Source organism: Mobula birostris, chromosome 5, assembly GCF_030028105.1.
Source record: "Mobula birostris isolate sMobBir1 chromosome 5, sMobBir1.hap1, whole genome shotgun sequence".
NCBI classification, from domain to species: Eukaryota; Metazoa; Chordata; class Chondrichthyes; order Myliobatiformes; family Myliobatidae; genus Mobula; species Mobula birostris.
Window position 1 is genome coordinate 188061874 of NC_092374.1, and position 22661 is coordinate 188084534.

The following is a 22661-nucleotide window of genomic DNA, read 5'->3' on the forward strand; positions in this document are numbered from 1 at the left end:
ATTTGTGACTGACATTGAAACCAATGAAACAGGCACTGCTGTGGAAACTGTCAGACACGGCACCTCAGGAGGAAGGGGAAGGTGTACATTTAATAGGCTGTGGAATTACCAGCTGGCTCACACTCCATTAGTGCATTTTGACCCACCAGTGACCCATCTACACAGGGAATATCGATACCCTGACATCTCAGTATTTTCAGTAAGATTCTGCTCTTGTTACTTCAGAGAACATCCTCAGGTTTGTTGCCTTTTTGTCAGCCAGGATCAAAATATTTCTCATTGATCACCTTCACCTGGGGCTGAATGGTTATGTCAGAATCAGAGTTTAAACATTAAGATTAATGTGATCATTGCGAGCATTGTACGGATTTCAAAAGCATAAACAGAGACACCAATCTTAATTCTTTTTATATCCTCCAACTTCCTCCCTGGTCAGTTTCCCAAAATTCTAGTCCTTATCTCAATATCTGGATTTACCAAACAGAATGGAAAAGTTTACGACAATACATTGCTGACATCACAGTGCAGACAATAGCTTTATCACATAAGCACAATGGGAAAGTTTATTACAATACACCGCTGACTTCACAGTGCAGAGAATGACTTCATCCCACATAAACACGCCAATAAAAATTTGGTGGGGTGGAACTTGGAAGCTCCAGGAGCTTTCTGTATCTTTTAAAATGAATGTTAATCGTCTTCCCTGTTTTTAAAGCACTTAACGGTTTGTGACCACAGTACATAACAGAATCACTTTCCTTTCATAATCCTGCTTAGGCTCTCAGGTTGTCTGCCACCGGTCTCTTCAATTTAAAAAAGAATCTCCCTCAGAAGAAAATAGGCAGGTCATCTTTTTTTGAACTACACTCTTAAACTGTGGAATTCAATACTTAAACCTATAGGGGATGCAGACTCAGTTGACACCTTTAAATGAAAGCTTAAAATCTATTTATTTAAACTTGCTTTCAACAAACATCATTTTATTTTTTTATTTATATTTATTTTTATTTTATTTTTCATATTTGTACTCTTAGCCCATTGCCAGCAACTTTGAACTACATCATCTGTGTGAAAAGTGCTCGATAAATAAATTTTATCTTTTATTTATTATCATTGTTATTGAAGTTCCTTTCATCATGTCATGCCTAATCCCACACTAATCTAAAGCATTTTGTACCTCCCTCCCCTCCCATCCCTTCTCTCGCTACTTTTTCCATTTCTCCACCTTTTCTATCCATCCACACTCTCACTTCACAACCATTTCCTTCTGTTCTCTCCATCAGAAAACCCAAGCTCAGGTTTGACAAACAATTCTTCTCTCATCCCACCAGTGCAGCAATGAATGTTGGATCAAATCCCGAACGGGCTCCTCCTTGGGATGACAGGTACATCACAGTGATGGGGTTGAATGACGGTTGCATTCAATATCTGACACCTCACTGTTTATTCTATCAGGGGAGTCACCCAACTTAGCCTCTACTGGAAAATACAACTATGGCGAATTCTGTACCCAATCACATCCTGAACAAACACACAGATGGAAATAAAATGCATGTCTGTGAGGGAGGGAAGGGTTAGATTTTTCTTGGAATAGGTTAAAAGGTTAGCATAACATTGTGGGCCAAATGACCTGAACGATGTTGTACATTCAATGAAACATAAAGCTACCTACCAAAGAGGCTCAGTTGTATTATTCTCAGCTCTTGTCCATCCACAATGAAGGTGTAATCTCCTTGGTCACCATCTTCTGCTCCATCCACAGTCAGAGCACCATTAGAAGTATTAAAGTGCAGACGAAACTTGAACTGGTCACTCAGTTCCACTAAGCTGTGACCTGGGACATGATGCAAAATGTTCCTGCTGATGAAGGTCCAAACTATTTCACTCTTGCTGGGATCAACTTTGAGTTCAGGATCCAGTAAAACTGATGAGCCAAGGAGACCAACCTCTTCTTTATCTTTATCTGTTAATAAAAATAATTGTACTTTTTAAAATGTGGTGGCTGTGAAACACCTAAATAGTGAACTTTGTGAAACTACAGCAAATGAGAACATAATACTGAATAGATATTGTGCCACTCTTTACTGGGGTTACAGGAACTTGTCTTTTGGACTAGACTGTTGTGAAAATTCTTTCTGGTCCAGCCTCCCACCTCAGACCCCTCATCAACTTTGGCTGATCCAAGACTCTCACACTATACCTGTTGAAGCCGGATCCCAGTGCTTCTGATCTACACTGGCTCCAAAACTGGCAATTCACTGGCTTCGGAGCAGGAGGTCTGAGAGTCGGAGCGGGAGTGCGGAGGAAGCCATTTTTGAATTTTTCATTTTTTTGCCCATCGGCGTTCAGAGAGGCGGGAATGCGCAGGCGTGTGACGTCGGGCAGTGAAGCGCAGAGGATTTAAAAGGAACAGAGCCTTATATAGCGGGCAGTGGAGTTTGCGGGCTGCGGAGTGAGTCGGGAGCAGAGTGAAGGCTTAAGGGCTTCGGCTCAACAGGCTTAGGCGGAAACAGGCGAGGCGAAGAGGGTTTGGTATTCATTTTTTGTTGTTGTTTGAGTAGAGGGGCAATATGAGTGTGAGGGCAGTTTGTTGTTCTCGGTGCCAGATGTGGGAGGTCCTGGTGTTTCCAAGCCTCCAGGACATCCACATCTGTGCCAGTGCACCAAGATGCAGCTCCTAAGGGACCGCGTTAGGGAACTGGAGCTGCAGCTCGATGGCCTTTGTCTGGTCAGGGAGAGTGAGGAGGTGATAGAGAGGAGTTACAGGCAGGTGGTCACACCGTGGCCACGGGAGGCAGACGAGTGGGTCATGGTTAGGAGGGGGAAGGGGAAGGGTCAGGTACTGGAGAGTACACCAGTGGTTGTGCCCCTTGACAATAAGTACTCCTGTTTGAGTACTGTTGGGGGGGGGGGGGCAATTACCTGGGGAAAGCGACAGTGGCCATGTCTCTGGCACAGAGTCCGGCCCTGTAGTTCAGAAGGGTAGGGAAAGGAAGAGGAGGGCAGTAGTAATAGGGGACTCGATAGTAAGGGGGTCTGATAGGCAATTCTGTGGATGCAGTCCAGAGAACCGGATGGTAGTTTGCCTCCCTGGTGTCAGGGTCCGGAATATTTCTGATCGCGTCCAAGATATCCTGAAGTGGGAGGGTGAGGAGCCAGAGGTCGTGGTACATATAGGTACCAATGACATAGGTTGGAAAAGGGAAGAGTTCCTGAAAGGAGAATATAGGGAGTTAGGAAGGGAGATGAGAAAAAGGACCACAAAGGTAGTAATCTCGGGATTACTGCCTGTGCTACGCGACAGTGACAGTAGGAATGAAATGAGGTGGAGGATAAATGCGTGACTGAGGGATTGGAGCAGGGGGCAGGGATTCAAGTTTTTGGATCATTGGGACCTCTTTTGGCGCAGGTGTGACCTGTACAAAAAGGACCTAGGGGTCCAATATCCTGGCAGGGAGATTAGCGAGGGCTACTGAGGTGACTTTAAACTAGAATGGTTAGGGGGTGGGAATCAAATTAAAGAGACTAGGAGAGAGGAGGTTAGTTCACAACAGGGGGATGGGAACAAGTGCAGAGAGACAGAGGGGTGTAAAATGAGGGTAGAAGCAAAAAGTAGTAAGGTGAAAAGTAAAAGTGGCAGGCCGGCAAATCCAGGGCAAAAATCAAAAAGGACCTCTTTTCAACATAATTGTATAAGGGCTAAGAGTGTTGTAAAAGCTAGCCCAAAGGCTTTGTGTAAAAATGCAAGGAGCATTCGTAACACGGTTGATGAATTAAAAGTGCAGATTGTTATTAATGAACAAGATATAGTTGGGATCACATAGACATGGCTCCAGGGTGACCAAGGATGGGAGCTCAGCATTCAGGGATATTTGATATTCAGGAGGGATAGACATGAAAGAAAAGGAGGTGGGGTAGCATTGCTGGTTAGAGAGGAGATTAATGCAATAGAAAGGAAGGACATTAGCCGGGAAGATGTGGAATCCATATGGATCGAGCTGCATAACACTAAGGGGCAGAAAACGCTGGTGGGAGTTGTGCACAGGACACCTAACAGTAGTAGTGAGGTTGGGGATGGCATTAAACTGGAAATTAGAAATGCGTGCAATAAAGGAACAGCAGTTATAATGGGTGACTTCAATCTACATATAGATTGGGTGAACCAAATTGGTAAGGGTGCTGAGGAAGAGGATTTCTTGGAATATATGCGGGATGGTTTTTGGAAGCAACATGTCGAGGAACCAACTAGACAGCAGGCCATTCTAGACTGGGTATTGAGCAATGAGGAAGGGTTCATTAGCAATCTTGTCGTGAGAGGCTCCTTGGGTAAGAGTGACCATAATATGGTGGAATTCTTCATTAAGATGGAGAGTGACATAGTTAATTCAGAAACAAAAGTTCTGAACTTAAAGAAGGATAACTTTGAAGGTATGAGATGTGAATTAGCTAAGATAGACTGGCAAATGATACTTAAAGGGTTGACGGTGGATATGCAATGGCAAGCATTTAAAGATCGCATGGATGAACTACAACAATTGTTCATCCCAGTTTGGCAAAAGAATAAATCAGGGAAGGTATTACACCCATGGCTGACAAGGAAAATTAGGGATAGTTTCAATTCCAAAGGAGAAGCATACAAATTAGCCAGAAAAAGTGGCTCACCTGAGGACAGGTAGAAATTCAGAGTCCAGCAAAGGGCTTAATTAGGAAAGGGAAAAAAGATTATGAGAGAAAACTGGCAGGGAACATAAAAACTGACTGTAAAAGCTTTTATAGATATGTGAAAAGAAAAAGATTGGTTAACACAAATGTAGGTCCCCTACAGACTGAAACAGGTGAATTGATTATGGGGAACAAGGACATGGCAGACCAATTGAATAACTACTTTGGTTCTGTCTTCACTAAGGAGGACATAAATAATCTTCCGGAAATAGTAGGGGACAGAGAGTCTAGTGAGATGGAGGAACTGAACGAAATACATGTTAGTAGGGAAATGGTGTTAGGTAAATTGAAGGGATTAAAGGCAGATAAAACCCCAGGGCCAGATGGTCTGCATCCCAGAGTGCTTAAGGAAGTAGCCCAAGAAATAATAGATGCATTAGTGATAATTTTTCAAAACTCTTTAGATTCTGGACTAGTTCCTGAGGATTGGAGGGTGGCTAATGCAACCCCGCTTTTTAAAAAAGGAGGGAGAGAGAAACCGGGGAATTTTAGACCGGTTAGCCTAACATTGGTGGTGGGGAAAATGCTAGAGTCAGTTATCAAAGATGTGATAACAGCACATTTGGAAAGCAGTGAAATGATCAGACAAAGTCAACATGGATTTGTGAAAGAAAAATCATGTCTGACGAATTTCATAGAATTTTTTGAGGATGTAACTAGTAGAGTGGATATGGGAGAACCAGTGGATGTGGTATATTTGGATTTTCAAAAGGCTTTTGACAAGGTCCCACTCAGGAGATTAGTGTGCAAACTTAAAGCACACGGTATTGGGGGTAAGGTATTGATGTGGATAGACAATTGGTTGGCAGACAAGAAGCAAAGAAGGGAATAAACGGGATCTTTTCAGAATGACAGGCAGTGAATAGTGGTGTACCACAAGGCTCAGTGCTGGGATCCCAGTTGTTTACAATATATATTAATGACTTAGATGAGGGAATTAAATGCAGCATCTCCAAGTTTGCGGATGACACGAAGCTGGGCGGCAGTGTTAGCTGTGAGGAGGATGCAGGGTGACTTGGATAGGTTAGGTGAGTGGGCGAAGTCATGACAGATGCAATTTAATGTGGATAAATGTGAGGTTATCCACTTTGGTAGCAAGAACAGGAAAACAGATTATTATCTGAATGGTGGCCGATTAGGAAAATGGGAGGTGCAACAAGACCTGGGTGTCATTATACACCAGTCATTGAAAGTGGGCATGCAGGTACAGCAGGCGGTGAAAAAGGCGAATGGTACGCTGGCATTCATAGCAAGAGGATTCGAGTACAAGAGCAGGGAGGTACTACTGCAGTTGAACTAGGCCTTGGTGAGACCTCACCTGGAGTATTGTGTGCAGTTTTGGTCCCCTTATCTGAGGAAAGACATTCTTGCCATAGAGGGAGTACAAAGAAGGTTCACCAAATTGATTCCTGGGATGGCAGGGCTTTCATATGATGAAAGACTGGATCGACTAGGTTTATACTCATTGGAATTTAGAAGATTGAGGGGGGAGCTTATTGAAACGTATAAAATCCTAAAGGGATTGGACAGGCTAGATGCAAGAAGATTGTTCCCGATGTTGGGGAAGTCCAGAACGAGGGGTCACAGTTTGAGGATAAAGAGGAAGCCTTTTAGGACCGGGATGAGGAAAAACTTCTTCACACAGTGAGTGGTGAATCTGTGGAATTCTCTGCCACAGGAAACATTTGAGGCCAGTTTATCGGCTATATTTAAGAGGGAGTTAGATATGGCCCTCGTGGTGAAAGGGATCAGGGGGTATGGAGGGAAGGGTTCTGAGTTGGATGATCAGCTATGATCACAATTCAATGGCGGTGCAGGCTCGAAGGGCCAAATGGCCTACTCCTGCACCTATTTTCTATGTTTCTATGTTTCAAATTTCTCTATTCTCCATCTCTCAGAAAGTTGAATTGCCTCACCTTCAGACTTTCCTGGGGTTCATTCATCCCCTGTTCAGGTACATCCCTCAGTTTCATCACCTTGGCAACACAGGGGACAGGCAGAACCTCAGCACATGGTGGTACCTGGTGCCCGTGTATTTAGGTTCCACACACAGCCTGGTGCAGCCACACATGAAGATGGTCATCAGGGTGAGGGACACATCGGGTAAATTTTTGCTCCCACTATACAGGGATTTGTGCATTGTGATCTGCGCCTCACCACTCCATCTCGGACCCCCAGGTGAACCTGAAAACAACTCGATGGATTCTCAAGCTGGAGGAGTGGGGCATGGACAACACTTGCACCAAGTACAGCAGCCTGAAAGCCCCTCACACCTGATGACCAGGTTCTTCCCAGATATTGATAGGGAGCGCCCTCCCCACAGTCCCAATTTCAGTTTTATCTTCTCAGTCTAGTCCAGGCAATCATTGAAAGTTCAAAATACAAAGTAAATTTATTAGAAAAGTACATATATGTAACCATATACAACAGTAAGATTTATTGTCTTGTGGTCATTCACAGTAACTACAAGAAACACAAATTAATCAAAGAATGACCACCCCCGTCCAATGTGCAAAAGACAAAAACTGTGTAAATATAAAAAAAATAATAGTAATAAATAAGCAATAAATATCAAGAGCATGAGATGAACAGTCTTTGAAAGCAAGTCCATTGTTTGTGGGAACATTTCAATGATGGGGCAAGTGAAGTTGAGTGAAGTCATCCTCTTTGGTTCAAGAGCCTGATGATGGTTGAGGGGTAATAACTGTTCCTGAACCTGGTGGTGTGAGTCCTGAGGCTCCTGTAATTCTTCCTGATGGCCGCAGTGAGAAGAGGCCACAACCTGGGTGGTGGGAGTCCCTGATGATGAATGCTGCTTTCCTGTAACAGCACTCTGTGTAGATGTGCTCAGTGGTCGGGAGGGATTTCCTTGATGATGGACTGGACCATATCTGATACTGTTTGAAGGATTTTCCATTCAAAGGCATTGGTGTTTCCATACCAGGCTGTGACACAACCAGTCAATATACTCTCCACCACACACATATAGACGTTTGTCAGAGTTTTAGATGTCATGCTGAATCTTTGCCAACCCCTGAGGAAGTAGAGGCTGATTTATTACATTTGTCTCAGTCTACGTCAGCGAACTTGAAAGTGGTGTTGGAGCTGTACTTAGACACACAGTCGTCAGTGTAAAGTGAGTAGAGCAGGGGTGAAGCACACAGATCCTGTGGTGCTCCTGTGCTGATGGAGGTTGTGGGGGAGATCTTCCTGCCAGGTACAGCACAGGTTTGGTCAGGTGAATCAGAACAGATTTGTCCCAATTGGTGCAACACACATCAAAGTTTCTGGTGAACGCAGCAGGCCAGGCAGCATCTGTAGGAAGAGGTGCAGTCGACGTTTCAGGCCGAGACCCTTCGTCAGGACTCCTGTTTGCGTTTTTGTTGTTTTTCCCTATTGGTGACGGCCTTGGACAGGATCTTACAGTTTACATTCAACAGTAAAACGGGTCTCCCGTTTCTGATGTCATCCTTTTGCCCCTATTACTTGTATATGAGGGGAATGATGCCCTTCCTCATGGAGTCTGACGTGCTGCCAGCTGGAAGTATTGCATTGTACACTTCCAGCAGGTTTGGGCCCATCAGTCCCACGTAGCCGAGTACAACTCAGTCGGTAAACCATCACCATCCTTCTGAAGGGGTGCTGAAGGCATTGTGCAGCTTGTCTATTTTAACTGTTTTCATCAGGGATCTGGAGGTGCTGTCCAGCCTGCTGTCGGCACTACCAGCTGCATCAATGATGCAGTTGAGGTCACCAACCAGAATGACCAGCTGTGACGTCACCGGCAGTGGTGGGAGCGGCTCGAGAATGGTCAGTCTCTCGCTCCGCACGGATGAGGTGCACGTGTTAATTAACCAGAGCAGAGTGTTTCAGTACATTATGTATGCCACAAGGAGCCACCCCACCAACCACCTCTCTGACTTGGGTGTAATTGAGAAGCTGTCACCCTGTAACAGAATTCCCAGCCAGAAGGATGTCAATCGTTGCCCCCAAACACACAGACAGACCATGGGGCCACCATCACAACCAACTCTGGTAGATGCAGAGTGTGTTTGCCCACACTCCTGTAAAAAACTCACATTGGCCAGTTACTGTAAGGCATTGACACATCACACTGTTCTCTTCATGCTGATCACATTCAAAGATGCCCATTTTGTGTCTATGATCAGTTCTTGAGTTACATTTCTTGTCCAGGTCACTCAGCCTGAGCCGTCAAGGACATCCCTCTCTTTTGAGGCTGTGTCCTCTGGTCCTCGATTCACCCACGAAAGCAAATATCCTCTTCATATCCACTCCATCTTGGCCTTTCAACATTCAATAGGTTTCAATGAGATCCCCCTCATTCTTCTAAATTCCTCTGACTACAGGCCCAGAAACTTCAATCACTACTCATATGATAACTCCAGCAATCATTCTTGTGAAACTCCTCTGAACCCTCTCCAATGTCAGCACATCCTTTCTTAAGTGTGGGGTCCAAAGGTAATCACAATACTCAGAGTGAGGCCTCAGCAGTAATTTATACAGCACCAGCATTACATCCTTACTTTTATATTCTAGTCCTCTTCAAATGAATGCAAACATCCCCTCCACCAATTCAACCTATAAATTAAACTTTCAGGAGTCCTCGAGGACTCCCAAATCCCTTTGCACTTCAGATTTTTGATTTTTTTCCCCCGTTTAGAACATAATCTATGTTTTTAATTCTCCTACCAAAGTGCATGACCGTACAATTCCTGACACTGTATTCCATCTGACACCTCTCCAAATCTGTCAAAGTCCTCCCGCAGCCTCACTGCTTCCTCAACACTACCTGCCCCTCCACCTTCAACTGACAGGTTAAGGCGACTGAAAATAATCATTGAATCAAATCAGAATCATGTTTAATATCACTGACATAGGTCATGAAATTTGTGCTTTTACAGGAGTACATTATAATACATAATAATAAAAAGCAATAAATTAAAGTGTATATTAAAAAATAAATTAAATAAATAGTGCAAAAAGAGAGCAAAATAAAGGTGCTGGAGTGTTCATGAATTCATTGTCCATTGAGAAAGCTAATGGCAGAGGGGAACTAACAGTTCCTGAAATGCTGAGTGTGTATCTTCAGGCTCCTGTACCTCCTCCTTGATGGTAACATTGAGAAGAGGGCATGTCCTGGGTGATGGGGCTCCTTAATGATGGATACCATTTTTTTGAAGCATCACCTTTAGAAGGATCCTTGATACTAGGTTAGTGCCCATGATGGAGCTGGCTGAGTTTCCAACTTTCTGCTGCTTTTTCTGATCCTGAGCAGTGGCCCCTCCATACCAGACAGTGATGCAACCAGTTTGAATGCTCTCCACGTACATTTGTAGAAATTTGCGTGAGTCTTTGATGACATACCAAGACTCCACAAACTCATAATGATTCATTACTCTCTGTTTTAAAAAAAAATACGACTGTGTGTCTTCAGCCCCCTGTATCTCATCCTCGGTGGTAGCAATGAGAATAGGCCATGTCCTGGGTTAAGAGGGCTTCTTAATTATTGGTACCGTCTTTTTGAGGTATCGCCTTTTGAAGGTGTCCTCGATCGGGGAGGTTAGTGCCCATTATGAGTTTTCAACCTTCTGCTGCTTTTTCAGTCCTGAACAGTGGCCCCTCTATACCAGACGGTGATGTAACCAGATCGAATCCTCTCCACATACATTTGTAGCAATTTGCACGAGCCTTTGATGACATACCAAGACTCCACAAACTCATAACGAAATATAACCTCTGTTGTGCCTCCTTTGTAATTGCATCACTATGTACGGCCCAGGACAGATCTTCAGTGGTGTTGACACACAGGAACTTGAAACTGATCACCCTCTCCACGGTTGATCCATTGATGAGGACTGGGGAGTGTTCCCTCGACTTTGCCTTCCTGAAGTCCACAATCAATTCCTTGGCCTTACTTACGTTGAGTGTAAGGTTGTTGTTGTCACCCACTCAACCAGCTGATCTACCTCACTCTTGTACGCCTCCTTGTCACCAACAGTGGGCTAAGCATTCATCCCAGACGTGTTCCAGTGTTGATTGTCAGCAGGATGAAGAAGTTATTTCTGATCCACTCTGACTGGTCTCCCAGTGAGGAAGTCAAGAAGGGAGGTATAGAGGCCCAGGTTTTGAAGCTTTTGGGACATTCTGATTCTGCCCCAGGGGAAGACAATACATGAATGTTCATGTTGATTGGTGGTCATTTAAATCCTCAGGGTGTGATCAGGGACGTTGTTAAGTGGTCATTGTCTGCTTTAGCACAATGTCAAAGTGTATCCCTGTCTCAATGCATCATTCAGAACAGGTCTGTTTCGTCAGAATCTGAATCAGGTTTATTATCACCGGCATGTGACGTGAAATTTGTTAATTTAGCAGCAGCAGTTCAATGCAATAGTTAATATACTGGCCAGTTCTGTATTCAGAGAGCCATCCTTCAGCATTTTAACAAAGGAGATGTATTTTGGGTGTTTGGAGTTTGTGCTCTGAAGCTTTCAAAAGGATTCTACTAGGTGGGATGTATGACTATCTAATAATTCTAAAAATATTCAAAATATTAGAGGTTGGTAGGTAATTATAGCGATTGAAATTGTGTTTATTCATTTATCACTTGTGTTTAAAAAAATGTAAGACTGTGTGATGAGAGGAGAATCAGATTCTCTGCAGAAATTCTGCTGTTTTTATATCACCAGCTTCAATGTCTCTCCGATGACTCAGTTGATGAGTCACAGCAGAGGTTATCCTACTTAGACTTTGATGGAAATAAAAATCACAGATCATAGTTTCTATGGCAGATTCTGCCATTAATAAATCACACACTAAATCACAAATATCTGAAACTTCTTACCAATGACAAGCAATTCCATTATTTTCAACTCTTTCTCATCAACAGTGAAGGTGTAATCTCCTTGGTCACTGGCATTTAATCTGCTTATCGTCAGTGCACCACTCAAAGCGTTGAATTGTAAACGGTCCTTGAACTGTTCACTTGGTTCCAATGTGTCGTGACCTGGGATGTGCATCAAAATAACATCATGGCTTTTGTTGCTGGCTTTGAAAGTCCAAAGGATTTCATTCTTGCTGGAATCAACGGTGATTTCAGGATCCAGTAAAACTGATGAACCAAGGACACCAACCACTTCTTCCCATTCAGCTGATTAGAATAAAAAGAAAATATAATCATTTAAACTGTAGAGCAGGTGAAAGTGAGACAATTACAGCAGAGGAGTAATATTACATGAACAGATGTTATTGGACATTTTACTGCAGTTTCAGGACCAAGCTGTGTAGGGCAACTTGATCTGTAGCCTTGGTCACCTGGACAATACTAATATTTCTGTCAGGATGTTGTTTATTGGCCTCAGCTCAGCGTTTAGTACAATCATTCCCACAGTTCTGATTGCAAACATTACAACCTTGCTTTCATATTCTAGTCCTCTCAAAATGAATGCTAACATCACATTTGCCTTCCTCACCACAGACTCAACCTGCAAATTAAACTTCAGGGAATCCTGCACAAGGTCTCTCAAATCCCTGTGGTGCCTCAGATTTTTGCATTTTCTCTCCATTTAGAAAATTATCAACCTTTTTATTTCATCTACTGAAGTGCATGACAATACACTTCCCGACAACACATTCCATCTGCCATTTCTTTGCCCATTTTCCAAACCTGTCAAAGTCCTTCTGTAGCCTCCCTATTTCCTCAAAACTACGTGCCCTCCACATCTACAGATGCGCCGGGCTGTCCGCACCACTCACTCTGGCGATTGAGGGAAGTACAGTTCCCATACTAGGCAGTGATGCAGCCAGTCAGGATGCTCTCAATTGTGCCCCTGCAGGAAGTCCTTAGGTTTTGGAGATCCATACCAAACTTCTTCAACCATGGATTGAAGGAAGATGAGGAGGAATTTCTTTACCCAGAGAGTGGTGAATCCATGGAATTCTTTGCCACAGGACGTAGGAAAAAAAAACACAGATGTTAGTTTGCCTCCCAGGAGCCAGGATCCAGGATGTTTCTGATCGCAACAACAAAGGATGGTGCAATCCGGGGTATATTATGATTGAGGAACATGTTTGCAGACTGGATATTGAATTTTTGACTGTTGGACTTCGGCCACATTCCACCGTGATACGATACTTGGCGGCACGGGAGGTCGTTCCTGCCTGTGGTCATCGAACGTGCAGCTCCTCCCATGGAGCTCCTCCCGTGGAGGGTCAGACTCCCTGAGCCAATAGACTGGTCCTGGACTTATTTTCCATCTGGCATAGTTTTGCATTTTGCTGTTTGACTCTTGTGGTTTTTGTATTGCTATATCTACACTCTATTCTTGGTTGGTGCGGCTGTAACGAAACCAAATTTCCCTCCGGATTAATAAAGTATATCTATCTATCTATCTATCCACGATATCCTGAAGCAGGAAGGTGAACAGCCAGAGGTTGTGGTACATATTGGTACCAACGACATAGGTAGGAAAAGGGAGGAGGTCCTGGAAACAGACTACAGGGAGTTAAGAAAAAAGCTGAGAAGCGGGACCACAAAGGTAGTAATCTCGGGATTACTGCCTGTGCCACGTGACACTGAGTATAGGAATAGAATGAGGTGGAGGATAAATGCGTGGCTGAGGGACTGGAGCAGGCCACAGGGATTCCGATTTCTGGATCATTGGGACCTCTTTTGGGGCAGGTGTGACCTGTACGAAAAGGATGGGTTGCATTTGAATCCCGGGGGACTAATATCCTGGCTGCGAGGTTTGCGAAGGCTATTGGGGAGAGTTTAAACATGAATTGCTGGGGGGTGGGAACTGAACTGAAGAGACAGAGGAAGTGGCGGTGGCTCAGAAATAGAGAAAGCTTGTAGGCAGTGTGAGACAGAGGATAGACAGGTGATAGAGAAAGGATGTGTTCAGATGGTTTGAGATGTGTCTATTTTAATACAAGAAGCATCATGAACAAAGCAGACGAGCTTGCAGTGTGGATCAGTACTTGGAGCTATAACGTCGTGGCCATCGCAGAGACTTGGATGTTTCAGGGGCAGGAATGGTTACTTCGACTGCCAGGGTTTAGTTGTTTCAGAAAGGACAGGGAGGGAGACAAAAGAGATGGGGCCTTGCACTGCTGATCAGAGATAGCGTCACAGCTGCAGAAAAGGAGCAAGTCATGAGTGGAATTTATAAACAGGAATGGGTCAATAATCTACTGGGTCTTTTTTTAATCGACCACCCGATAGTAACAGGGACATCGAAGAGCTGATAGGGAGATAGATTCTGGAACGATCTAGTACTAACAGTTTCGAATGTTAAAAGGCCTAAACAGATTAGACATGGCAAAGTGATTTCCCATGGTAGAGGAGTCTAAGACACGACTTCAGGATTGAACAGAGATGCGGAGAAATTACTTTAGTCAGAGGGTGGTAAATCTGCAGAATTTGTTGCCACGAGCGGCTGTGGAGGCCAAGTCATTGGATGCATTTAAGGCAGAGATAGATAGGTTCTTGATTAGCCAGGGTATCAAGGGGTATGGGGAGAAGGCGGGGAAGTGGGGATGACTGGAAGAATTGGTTCAGCTCATGAATGAATGGCGAAGCAGACTCAATGGGCCAAATGGCCTCCTCCTGCTCCTATATCTTATGGTCTAACAGGGTTGTCGTGACGGGAGATTTTAATTTCCCAAATGTAAAGCTCCGCTATATTGGCTCGTATATGTCGAGGGGAAATCCCGCCCGGCACCGGCCTGGACACTTCCCGCTGTGGCGGTTGCTGTACCAACGCCTACGCAGTAACATGAAAGAAGAAACCCTGTACACCCTCCCCCCACCAAATAAAGTCATGTCCTCATGACTTCTAAATAACTCGCCAACCATTCCTGCAGACACAAAAATCCAATCCAGGTGCACACAGTGACATTGCTTCCCAAACAGTGGACCTCACGCCTGGTCCCATGGGTGCTACATAGGCCAACCTATCTGGGAGTTTCCTAATCCTCCAAGACCTCCGTACCCCCTCACCTAAACACTTAAGGCTCGAACACTACAGGGATATCTTGGGTCTGCTTGCCAACTCCCCTCTCAATCCCTCACTCATGCCTCCACTGCAACTTGGAGCCCCCGTCCCGTGTCTGGGGCCCCGCCTCTTTTCCTTCCGGGTCCTGTTGTAGCCCAGGATGCCCACAGCTAGCCCTTCCCACTACACCTGACAGAGTGGGAGAAGGGCCAAAGGTCTCTTCCTCAATCAACGGGAAGTTAGCAAAAGGCAGCATCTACCACATGCCCAGCACATCATCCTTCGAATCTGTATTCTTCATCATTTCCCCGATCGGTAGCTGCTGTTTGATTTTCTCCAAACTGAAGCACTTGGCCTGGGCTGGCTCTGCAGCCTCTTCAGTCTCCTGTAATCGAGACGACAGCTTCTTCTTGGACCCCTCCAACTCTTGCCACAGTCTCAGCAGTTCTGACTCACGCTTCTTGGCCATCTCAATCTGGGACGCAGTTACCCCACCTGCTTCTTCCACCCCGACCTGAAAAGCAGCAGTTAAAGGATATTCAGCCTTCAGTTTAGTGTTCACTGAACTTATCCCCAGCTTTTTCTTCCCGATGACTTCTTCCAGGTCAACTTGCAGTTTTTCCATTTCATTTAAACTGTCGATGGTCATCTTCAGGTTCCCTTCAAGCGTCCGCTTCCCTTTTCCGAGATCTGTCCTCAATTGCTTCACCTCCTCGGAAGTGTAGTCAAACTCCCCTCTCCGGGCTCTCAGTCTTCTGTTGGCCTTAGGCAGAACACTTCCTTGATCTTCCCCAACTTGTAATTCTTCCAATCTTTTCTGGATTAATTCATCAGTAAGTGGCTGCAGTTTCTGCTTGAACTTCCAGTTCTCCGTCTCCACGTTGACGAGCGTGGACTCTAAGTCTTCAAAGTTTGTTCCAAAAGTGCGGCACTTAGTCTCTAAGCCTGCATTTCTAAGCGCTCAGTTCAGCGGTGCAAATCCCCTCTCTCCCCAGTGTCTCATTCTGATTGACGACCTGGGTTTCCATCCCCAGGTCCACCACCGTCTGTTCCAACACCAGGAAGTTCAACTGGTATGTCGGGTCATTTTTCTCAGATTGCACCAAACTCCTCCGGCCAAAAACTCCTCCACATTTTACACTTCGCTTCAGTCGCTTTTCCCTGAACTGCCTCTTTCTCCAGACCTGGCACTCGTCCAAAGAAAGTTTTAATTCTTTAACTCTTTGTCGCCCGGGCTTCGCCACTCGCCTCGCATCATCATCCCCCAAGGCAAATCCAAACTCCAGGCGGTCATCCACATACGCCAAAACTCTGAACACCTCCACATCCCCCCACAGTCTTCCTCAGGCCCTGTGGGAAGGTTGCAGGGGCTCCGGATATGCCCTGGGGCATCTTTTCCGATTGAAAGAATCCTAGGGAACCTATAACGGTTGTCCTCTCCTCATCGGCCTCACTCATCGGGATCTGGTCATATCCACTCCTCAGATCCAGCACATTAAGTCACATTGCACCATACAAACAGACCATAGCCTGGGGGACATCACGTAATGACGTGGGATTGAGATGTGTAAATCCAGCTCTCCCGTAAAAAATCAGCAAGTACCGTTTAAACAAAGCAAAGTTAACAAATACTTTCCGAAAACTACTTATAAACTTCTCAAGACCATTTTACGATATGCCTCGCAAACCGCAACAGAAGAAGCCTGTTGTTGTGAAGTTGCCGCAAGATGGGAAGAAAAAAGGGCCTACTACAGTAATGGAACCTCGGACTCAGGTTAGATCTCCTTCGGAGGAGACACATTTCATCTCTGGCGCAGAAGAACAGGGAGCAACGGCGGCGGTAGCGGTCCCTGGGAAGAAGATGCCGGAATTGCGCATGCGCAAAGAAGTAGGCATGCGCAAATCGATACAACTCAAACTACAAGAACTGACGAGGGAAAGTGACGCAGAGTCAGAATTGGATTCCGCAGAGAATACAGATGAAGAGGAGGAGGAAGAACTAGAAGAGACTGAAAATATAGGATGCGATGGAGACATAGGGGAGGCTTTATTGCAAGTATTGACTGAATTAAAAGGATTAAAAACAGAGCTTAGAGACATGAAGATGTGCTATGATAAAGCTATGAAAAGACAGGAGAAAATGGATAAGAAACTTCAAAAGTTGGAAAGAACAATGGAACATATTAATGACAGAGTGGAAAAAACAGAAAATGATATGCTTGCCTGGAAAACAGAAAGAAATCGACTGTTGGGAAAAGTGGACGTGCTGGAAAATTTTAGTAGACGTAATAATACCAAGATTGTTGGTCTTAAAGAAGGTACAGAGAGAGACAATCCAATAAAATTTTTTCAAAGATGGATCCCGGAAACTTTGCAAATGAAAGAGGGAGACCAATTAATTGAAATTGAGCAGGCACATAGAGCTCTAAGACCAAAACCACAAGATGACCAATATCCACGATCAATTTTAATAAAATGTTTCAGATTTCAAGACAAAGAAAGGATTCGACAGGCGGCTACCCAAGCTGCCAAGAATAGAAAAGGGCCATTGATGATAGAAGGGAACAAAATTTTTTTCTACCCTGACATAAGTTATGAACTCTTGAAGAGAAGGAAGAAATTTAATCCAGTGAAAAAAGTCCTATGGGACCACGGTTATCAATTTATATTGCGTTATCCTGCAACTTTGAAGATTTTTTTGAATAACGGAGAAAAAAGATTTTTTGACGATTACCAGAAAGCGGAGGAGTTTGTGCGAGATTCCTTGAAGATACAAGAACAAACCCAGGGGAGCGAGATGGATTAAAGATGAAGACTGGGTCAAGGAATAGACTTGCTGGATTTTTAAAGGTGGAAGAATATATAAACATATTATTAATTATATGATAGAGGGGAAGAAAGGTTAAAATTTGAGGAATATTAGTTGGGAATAGTGACATTAATTTTTTTTATATATATACAATTTTTTTGTTACGGGGGAGCTGGAAAAAATACTGACCAATCGCTACGGTATTCATGTGTGCAAGCATGGCAATAGCCACGACCCGCAAAATGGAGGGGGGTAGTGTTGTGTATTTTTTCATTCACAACATTAGTAGAGGGGTATTTTGTTATTTTTCTTTTTGTATCATATCTATCTTTTATTTCTTTCTTTTTGCCTGGATGAATGGGAGAGAAACACACAGCAACATGGTGAAGTTTAAAGAGATTCCCCAAGGAACTATGAGAGTTGAGGTGTTAAGTAATGTTTTAGATTGGAGTAACTTTGTTAAGAATAATGACTAATTTATTGATTTTTTTTGAGTTTTAATGTTAATGGGCTTAATTCACCGGTGAAAAGAAAAAGAATCTTAACACATGTTAAGAAGATGAAGGTAGATTTAGCCTTCTTACAGGAAACACATTTAACAGAAACAGAACATCAGAAATTAAAGAGAGATTGAGTGGGTAGTGTTGTTGCAGCTTCATTTAATTCAAAAGCGAGGGGAGTAGCAATTTTGATCATTAAAACGTTACCAGTTAGAATACAAAATGTAATAACCGATTCGGCGGGGAGATATGTGATTATACACTGTCAACTTTTTTCTGAATTATGGACCCTCAGGAATATTTATGCACCAAATGAAAATGATGCAAAATTCATATAAGAAGCTTTTTTGAATTTGGCTGATGCACATGAAAAAATATTAATAGGAGGAGATTTTAATTTTTGCCTAGACCCAGTCTTAGATAGATCAACTAAGGATGTCACAAAATCGAAGGTAGTAAAACTAACTTTATCATTGATGAAAGATTTAAATTTGATTGATATATGGAGAAGAATTAATCCCAGAGAAAGAGACTATTCGTTCTATTCCAATAGACACAAAACTTACTCAAGGATAGATCTTTTTCTATTATCAATGAATATTCAACACAGAGTAAAAAATATGGAATATAAAGTAAGAATATTGTCAGATCTTTCTCCTTTATTAATGACAACAATAATGACTGATAAGGAAGAAGAGACTTATCGATGGAGATTTAATTCAACATTATTAAAACATCAAGATTTTAACATGATTTTATGAAAAAACAGATCTAATTTTTTTTTGGATACAAACTCTCATTCAGTGGATGATAAATTTATACGGTGGGATGCGATGAAAGCATATTTGAGGGGTCAGATAATAAGTTATACGTCTAAAATTAAGGAAGAATATATGGCAGAACTAGATCAATTGGAAAAAGAGACTACAAAATTAGAAAAAGAATCTCAAAGACATATGACAGAAGAAAAACGAAGGCAACTTGTCAATAGGAAGTTACAATATAATACGCTTCAGACATATAGAACGGAAAAAGCAATCATAAGAACTAAGCAAAGGTATTATGAGTTAGGGGAGAGAGCACACAAAATTCTTGCTTGGCGGTTGAAAACAGAACAAGCTTCCAAAACAATAAATGCAATTAGAACAAGTGCAAATAAAATTACTTATACACCTTTCGAAATTAATGAAACCTTCAAAAGTTTCTATTCCGAATTATATCAATCAGAATCACAAAATGATGTTAATGAGATAGAAAGGTTTTTAACACAAGTAACTCTTCCAAACTTGAATTCGGAAGAACAGAAGGGATTAGATATGCCTTTTACATTAAAAGAGGTTGAAGAAGTTTTAGGATCACTCCAAAGTGATAAATCTCCAGGAGAGCATGGTTTTCCACCTGAATTTTATAAAAAGTTAAAGATTTATTATTTCCTCCCTTTATGGAGTTAATACGTCAAGCGGAAAAAATACATAAACTCCCAGAGTCTTTTTCAACAGCGATTGTAATAGTAGTGCCAAAAAAAGATAGAGATCCTTTAAAACCAGCATCATATAGGCCTATTTCTTTGTTGAACATGGATTATAAAATAATCGCAAGAATTTTATCGAATAAATTATCTAAATATTTACCAAAATTAATACATATGGATCAAACAGGATTTATTAAAACCAGACAATTGGCAGATAATGTAACTCGGCTACTCTGTATAATTCATTTGGCACAAAAAGGGAGGAGATGAGTATAGTAGTAGCCTTGGATGCAGAAAAAGCATTTGATAGATTGGAATGGGATTTTTTATTTAAAGTATTAGAAAAATATCAGTTAGGAACACCTTTTATAAACTGGATTAAAACTTTAAATACTAACCCTAATGCTAAAGTAGTGACAAATAGTCAAATTTCAACACCATTCCAGTTAAAAAGGTCAACTAGACAATGTTGTCCATTATCACCTGCTTTATTTGTACTGGCGATAGAGCCATTAGCAGAACTAATTAGAATTGATCCAGATATTAAAGGTTTTAGAGTTAATCAGGAGGAATATAAAATTAACCTATTTGCTGATGTTTTGATTTACTTAACAAACCCACAGCATTTATTACATAAATTATCTTCTAGATTGGATGAATATGGGAAAGTATCAGGGTATAAAATAAATAGGGATAAAAGTGAAATTTTACCTCTTACTAAAGGAGACTATAGCCAATGTCGATTAGCAGCCCAATTTAGATGGCCAGTAAATGGTATAAAGTATTTAGGTATAAGACTTGATAATGATGTAAAGAATTTATATAAATTTAATTATTTACCACTATTGAAAAAAATTCAAGAAGATCTTGACAAATGGATGATACTACCAATAACATTAGTAGGTAGAGTCAATGTTGTAAAAATGAATATATTTCCTAGATTACAGTATTTGTTTCAAACATTACCAATACAATTGCCACAGAAATGTTTTCAAGAGTTAAATAAATGTGTGAGAAAATTTCTTTGGAAAGGTAAGATGTCAAGAATATCATTGGAAAAATTGACATGGAAATTTGAGTTAGGAGGGTTACAACTTCCAAACTTTAAGAATTATTATAAAGCAAATCAACTTAGATTTATTGCATCTTTCTCTGATAAATGAAAGCCGATATGGATTAGAATAGAATTAGATAAGATAGGAGAAAATACCCCGGAAGATTTTATATATAAATGGGAATCTAAATGGATACAGGAAACGAAAGAATCTCCTATATTAAAACATTTGATTGATCTATGGAATAAGATAAATGTTGATAATGAAATAAAGAAATCTTTATTAGCAAGGAGACCTTTGTTCCAAAACAGACTTATTCCTTTTACAATGGATAATCAACTTTTATATAATTGGTACCAAAAAGAGATTAGATTTATATGAGACTGTTATGAATGAGGTATATTGATGTCATTTGAACAAGTAAAGAATAAATATAAAATATCAAATAACACTTTCTTTTGTTTCCTTCAATTAAGGGCTTACTTAAAAGGCAGACTGGGTCAAACAAGGTTTTTGCCAAAACCCAATGAAATTGAAATTTTAATTCAAAAAGGAAAAATTAAAAAATTTATTTCCTGTATGTATAATTTGATTCAAAAACAGACAATTAAACAAGGAATCCGCAAGTCAAAACAAAAACGGGAAACGGATCTGAATATTAATATTGATGAAACAAATTGGTCAAGACTGTGTCTCGACAGTATGACAAATACAATAAACGTTCGACTTAGATTAGTACAATATAATTTTTCACACCAATTATATATTACACCGCAAAAAATAAATAGATTAAATTCAAATTTATCTGATCAATGCTTTTGGTGTACTCAAGAAATTGGTAGTTTCTTACATTCTACTTGGTCTTGTTCTAAAATTCAACCTTTTTGGATAAATTTAAGAGTCTTATTGGAACAAATTACTGGAACTCAACTTCCACATAACCCTGTATTATTTCTATTAGGTCACATTGAAGGGATAAAACCAAAACTTAAATTGAATAAATATCAGAAAGAATGTATTAAAATTGCATTGGCAGTAGCCAAGAAGGCTATAGCAGTTACTTGGAAATCGGATTCGTATTTAAATATGAATCGTTGGAACAATGAAATGTCCAGCTGATTCCACTAAAAAAATACTTATAATTTAAGAGATAAATATGAAACATTTTTGAATATTTGGTGCCCTTATTCACAAAAGATAGGATGGCATACTTAGTTGCTCCGATGATAAAGATCTTGGTCCCTTGGGGAAAGTAATAAATAAATATACTAAATTTATTTTGAATCCTGTGGAGCATGTGGAGACCTTCCAATATCCAGGCAGTCTTGCTTTCATTATCTCTCTATGTAATCACTTTGAAAACTCAATTAAAATTATATTAAAAAAAATAAAAATAAAAAAAACAGACCATAGAGTCTTCAGCCCTCAGGCCCTTATTCTGGTCAATGACTGCGCCTGTTCAGAGTCCTATAATCCACACACACGCTGCCTACGTCTTCCACGGCTACAGGGTCCAGCCACCGCGACCTCTCTCTCACCGGGGTGTCTTCAGTGGACAACTCCCCTCCCTCATGGTATTTCGGGGCGTCTACTAAGAGGGTCTCACCCTCAGATACATCCCCCAGGTCGTACCACAATCAGCTCTCGGTTAAATTCGGTACCCGCCCAAGGCTGCTACACACGTCCTCAGAAGCAGCTCGAAACGCTGGGTGCCCAGACAATGCCCCCATGAACTCCAGGTTCACTAACCAATCATCATCTTCTGGATAATCACTGGCACTGGTACCCCAAATCTCCAGTGCCCTTAATGTTGTCAAGGGTAAACGTTTCAGACACCGGTTGTAAAACGAACTGTACAACAACTTGACCTGTGCCCCAGTATCAAGGATGGCTTTAGCATCACTTCCCTCTATCCGTAACAACACCCTGGGGCGTGAACCGTCTAAGCCTTCAGGAATAGGGTCTTTTCCTTTCGGAAGTTCCTTGGTACAGTGCTGGGAACGTGTGCTTCCCCAGAGATCCCAAGCCATTCCCCTACTGGGCCTCCACTAAGTTTCCTGACACCTCTCTGATCAGCCGAACAACTGAGGG

General features: G+C 42.0%; 1 protein-coding gene across 1 annotated transcript in view; it reads right to left on the reverse strand.

The window, feature by feature from the left end:
* The window catches only part of LOC140198439 (uncharacterized), a 163841-nt gene that overhangs the window by 134746 nt on the left and 6434 nt on the right, over positions 1 to 22661 (reverse strand). The window contains exons 2-4 of the mRNA XM_072259529.1: positions 16485 to 16653; positions 11585 to 11890; positions 1673 to 1963 (exon numbers count right to left, since the gene is read on the reverse strand). Coding sequence (XP_072115630.1) covers positions 1673 to 1963; positions 11585 to 11890; positions 16485 to 16653 — 766 coding nt within the window. The remainder of the gene's footprint in view (positions 1 to 1672; positions 1964 to 11584; positions 11891 to 16484; positions 16654 to 22661) is intronic.